The following is a 5,168-nucleotide window of genomic DNA, read 5'->3' as shown; positions in this document are numbered from 1 at the left end:
AAAGTGTCTTTCTAGGTGTTCATATGAAGTTCCAAATGGTGTTATTTGTGTTATTATATGGTACCGGTTTAGGGTTGTGCGAGCTTTAAGGTTCCGACAAATTGGTCTTTAGAATAGGAAGTTGCTTCAAGTCTATAAACAAGCTTCATTGACTTGTTTCTGTCCGCATTTAAAGATCGGTCCATTCTTCCCCAGTGGTCACTATCATCATGACATCTGTTTCAAGTATTCAACTCTTTCTACGAGACTTTCATCTTAAGTTTTAGCTTGCCATATCTTCTTTTGTTCATATCCTTGTAGTTTCGTTTTTGAGTTTCTCGTTTGGCTCCAGAAAGATTACGATTCTTATCAGTTTATGGCTCAGAAAGGAATGTGTTTTTTGCGGACTTATGAACAACATCCACGTTTTTATTTATTCAAATATTTGGATCTAAACAGCCCACAAAACGATCATACAAAGAACTACTCGAAACAACAAAAAATCTTGCAATTCACGAAATATACAAAAGATATAAAAGAACAAAGAAAGACGGAGGCTAGCTTCTCCTCTTCTAACCTATTCTTTCTTGATTAAACAAGTGTAAGTTTTAGCATTTCACACCTCTAGGGCTTGGGATCCCCATGTAAGCTAACCGTGGAGAAACCCTCACTCTAGGACTCGGTCTTGGAGATGGGATTGGTCCATACGAATAGGCTGGTGAGACACGAGGTGAGAGATTGACTTGCTCCAATGCTTGTGCCTGTAGCTCCACTGGATAATCTCTAACACACCCAATTCTTGGACCGTATCCACTTGACCATTTACAAGAAAGTCTCTTCGCATGATCAAACACTGGTCTCGCTCTCTCTTCTTGCCCTGAAGGCAACTCAACTTCTTCTGATACTTCTTTTGGTTCATCTTCTTCTTCAGTAGTGGATTTGAATGACGACGAATACTCTTCATTCACAGCACATCTCTGCAATACATATTAAATTTATATCTCGTTAATACAAAGATGTCAAGAACACGAAAGAATGTAATGTTTTTATTTGTTTCCTTACCTTAACATTGGTGAGAACAACATTGTGCTCCTCCAAGAAACTTATGAACTCCTTGAAGTTTTCTTCTGTTGGGAGATAGTGTCCACTATATGGCCATATAGCCTGAAGAGGAGTAAGACCATTTTAGTTTACACAAGATGAGATTCATACACGATGGAGAAGCAAGACATGTAACTTAAGTACCTCAAGGATCCCATCACGGGCCACCAATCTTCCTGCAGCGGTTGTGGCTCCTCCAGATAAGAAACTAGAGTGCTGGAAAACGCCTTTCTTCTTCTTCCCTACGTATAAGGTTCTAGTCGTGCTAAGTACAAATATGGACTTTGATTCATCAGTTGAGTTGATCAGATCCATGCTTTGTTTGTACATTAGTCTCCCATCTTCCACTATCACTTCATATGCTTCTCTCTCCATCTGAACGTTTGAAGAAACCACAAAGAGTGATGAGTAATCAAGAAGGTAAACCTAGCTAACTAGTACTCCTGTAAGAAACTCACTGGTCCGAGATAACTGATGCATTGTTTCTGCAGAACACTTCTTGGGTGTTTCTCAAGATTTACGTCTTTTCCGTCTCCTATATCCAACCTTTAGTTTCAAATGAGTTGAAACGGAGTTTAAAACAGATTCAAAAACAAAAAGATCTAAGATGAATGTTTGGTTCTAACACTAACCAGTAAAAGAATGGCTGTGAGCTCTTGCTCTCTGACCAGACATCATAATAGAAGTGCAAGTTGTGGCCATAACGATGACGTGGGTCAATCTGTTGATAAAAGAAAAGACGATCAGATTAGATTCCCAACATCAAAGAGGAACCTATAACTTTGACCTTGTGTTCTACTACCCAATTTCCATGACTTAAATCTAGGTGCACCAATAATCTAGATAGTTCTTTTAGGATTAAAAAAAAAAACACTTCTAGTAATAAATATAACTTCCTATAGAAAAAAATATATTTAAAAGTATAAATAGGAATTAAAAAAAATTGTAATTTATTCATTCACACAATCAATAAACAAATCCTAAAAATAGGTGTTTGTATATCAGTCTAATTGTGCTCTATAATTTTTTTTATTTCCTCGAGTTTAGGTCGCAGATTCACTTGACAAAATTCATCGATATGATTCTTGACATGTCCTATCAATTACCAAAAAGAGGTCACGGGGACTTACCGCTTCAAGCCAATGCTGAAGAGCTAATTTCTGAGCCTTTTCATCTTTTGACAAGCCTTTCCCAACCTGCAAGATTGAGACCACATTTGTTTTTTCATAAGAGCATCATTATTGGGAGTATCTAGCTAGTAGGAGTTCTCAAATTACAATAAATTTATAATTATTATAAATTATTATGTTGGATATCTCAAAATCATGAGAACCACACACCAGAGTATCTCAAAGTATGTTTGGTGTAGAATTCACGAGATTTTGAGATACCTTTATTTATCTATACATACACATGTGTTTATATTGATAATCCCTTGACATGCTTTAACAAAGAGAAATAGTGAAACTAATAACACCTTGACTTAAAAGTAAGCAGAGAGAAAGAACTTGTGAAAATGAAGTCAGACCTTAGCGGCTCGTGTTCTAGCTCGCACCCATTTTGAAGCAGCGGGCTCATGTTTCTCTTCTTCAAAGAAAGACACAGAGCTCAGGTCCAGAGTTGCAGCATCAAGAGTCTTCCACCTATAACGTTACAAGCAATAACAACAGTTAAGTTAAATCATCTTTAAAAAACATTAAAAAGATGAAAATGGTTTGTGCAACTCACCAGAGCTCCTCAACGACGACAGCACAATCTGCTAAGTTCCTTCTTGTACGGTAACTCTTGTACACCTTTTGTAGCGTAGTTGCAGCTGCATCAAGCTCGGTGACCGGTCTAGGTGAGAAGAACACAAAAGGCTCAGGTGGAGTTACTGTGGGTTTCTTTATTTGGATTCTCTCACAGTTTCTCCCGTTCAAAGTGTTATGAGTTGACTTCTTTGTCTCAAGAACCTTAAAACCTGAATCATTTTTTGTTTCCTCAGTATTTGAGCTCAATTTGTGAGCTGCAGCATCCAAACTCTTCTGCCTACAACATTTGAAGCAACACTTAGATTAGTGTAAACATCTTTATAAGACATCACAAGAAGAAGATCAATCAAGTAACTCACCAAAGCTCCTCTACAAGGACAGCACAATCTGCTAAGTTCCTTCTTGTCCGGTAACTCTTGTACACCTTTTGTACGGTAGTTGCAGCTGCATCAAGCTCGGTGACCGGTCTAGGAGAGAAGAACACGAAAGGCTCATCAGGAACCTCCCAGCTGTTGAAACTCAACGACCGCTGCATAGTTGGTTTCCGATTAATCTTAGGAGAGTTCTGGTGAGTAGTGTTATCTCTATTGAAACTGTTGGTTCTTGAAGTCAAGCCTCCGTCTTTAATTTTCAAGCCAAGGGAGCCAACTTCAAGACCCATGGACACAATAAAGCCAGAGGATACTTCCAAAATATATTAATATAGAAACCTCCTGTACACGTCAATACAGATGAGTATCAGCCTTTAATTTAATTGAAATAAAACTATAGTCTTATTAATAGTAGCTACACCAACCAAACATTGATAAAAACATATCGTCCAGACATCCCGACAAATACCTTTTGTTAAGTGATTAGTAGATAGAAGAACCAAAACAAATGGCACCAAGAGAAAGATGAGCTACAAACAATTAAAAGAATTTTAAAACAATGTGGAGAAAAAGGAAACGAGGGATTTGAATAATTGAATATGTCCAACATAGGTTGAAGAAGACTTATATAGCTATGTAGGCATAGATATGTGTAGTGTGGGCAGTTGGAAGACTAGTAATAGAGTAAAAGTCTTAATTACATAATCTTTGAAGACGGAAGATTCAAACTTGGTGTGTCTGAGAAAGATGAACATTTGAATATTATAGAAAAGGGTGGGTTAGGAGAAAATAGAGGATGTGGGGGTCCTATTAGATATGGAGGCTATACTGAAGCCTCAAGGTAAGTTCATGGAAGTTATTGAGAAAAGGACTATACACATGATCTATTCCAATTCTTAATTAATGTTAGTGATTTGATATTCTGAGTTTGATTTTTCCAATAGAAATACAACTAACAACTGGTCCTAAAGATGGTCTTAAATGTGATTGGTGTTCAAAACAAAATGTGTCGTCAAAAGTTATTGCTCCCTTTTCACACGGACTGAGAAAGTAGCGAAATATATGTAAGTTGATATTAATTACATCTTTCTGATCAATAGTATTTGAGATAAATAAAATTATTTATAAAACCAATATAGTTTGCAATTAATTTATAGTTGAAAGTAAGTATAATTTGTATTGGAATTGCAAAGTGACACTTTTTGTGTAACATGAAAAAAATGCTAGTAAAAAAAAAAAATAGAATGATATTTATTATGAAACAGACAGTATATTATTATATTTTTCTTTTTTTCTGTGTGAATTTATATATTATTATTATTATTATATATTATTATATCTTTGTCATGACTTTGTGACTAGTCGATGCGTGCGGGTCAAGCATGTTTGTCTAGAGTGCATGTGGTTTATATTGCACTTGTTAGTTGGTTACTAATGACTTTCTTGGAATTGAAGGGTTCGAAATTGAAGACTTTATTATGAGATCAAGTAAAAACATAGAGGATATTCTATAGTTAAGCGGAAGTATTTTCGTGTCTAGTCACAATATGAATCTATTTGTAGAAAAATGCTCTAATTTCTGGAATATTTGTAATTGACAATTTATTCGTCAACTAAATGTGAGTTAACTTTACAAAGTATGCTTCAATATTTGTCAATGTTAAAAATAAATGTAGATTGATAAGTTTGTTATAAATCCATGATATGGATATGTGGATTGCCATTAACCATTAAGGAGGTTTACATCTGACCCGACTATCCGGTCCGTCTACACCCGTCTCCGGTCCGTCTACATCCGACCAAGACTAGTCAAGATGAAGACTCATTCAACCGGAGCATTTATGAGCTTTGACCAAGTCTAGATATTTGTAGTCAAATGTATTAAATGTGTAGATTCTCTCCTTTGTGTAAACCCTTATGAACCTCCACTATATATTGATAGTGAGAGCTAATGAGAAAGACACAA

At 36.0% G+C, this 5,168-nt stretch overlaps 1 protein-coding gene across 1 annotated transcript; it reads right to left on the bottom strand.

Annotated features, from left to right (window-relative positions):
- Positions 1-387: 387 nt before the first annotated feature.
- LOC106327954 lies at positions 388-3,777 on the bottom strand. The gene is made up of 10 exons (XM_013766282.1): positions 3,672-3,777; positions 3,191-3,544; positions 2,809-3,108; positions 2,609-2,723; positions 2,211-2,276; positions 1,713-1,801; positions 1,539-1,626; positions 1,225-1,455; positions 1,042-1,143; positions 388-956 (listed from the first exon to the last, which is right to left on the bottom strand). Exons 2-10 carry the CDS (start codon positions 3,490-3,492, stop codon positions 588-590), a joined length of 1,662 nt encoding a protein of 553 aa, XP_013621736.1. The 5' UTR covers positions 3,493-3,544; positions 3,672-3,777; the 3' UTR covers positions 388-587.
- Between the last annotated feature and the right edge of the window lie 1,391 nt (positions 3,778-5,168).

This window comes from Brassica oleracea, chromosome C3 (genome assembly GCF_000695525.1).
Source record: "Brassica oleracea var. oleracea cultivar TO1000 chromosome C3, BOL, whole genome shotgun sequence".
Lineage (NCBI taxonomy): Eukaryota > Viridiplantae > Streptophyta > Magnoliopsida > Brassicales > Brassicaceae > Brassica > Brassica oleracea.
The sequence above is the reverse complement of the archived record's forward strand: the minus strand, read 5'-3'. Positions and strand labels throughout refer to the sequence as shown.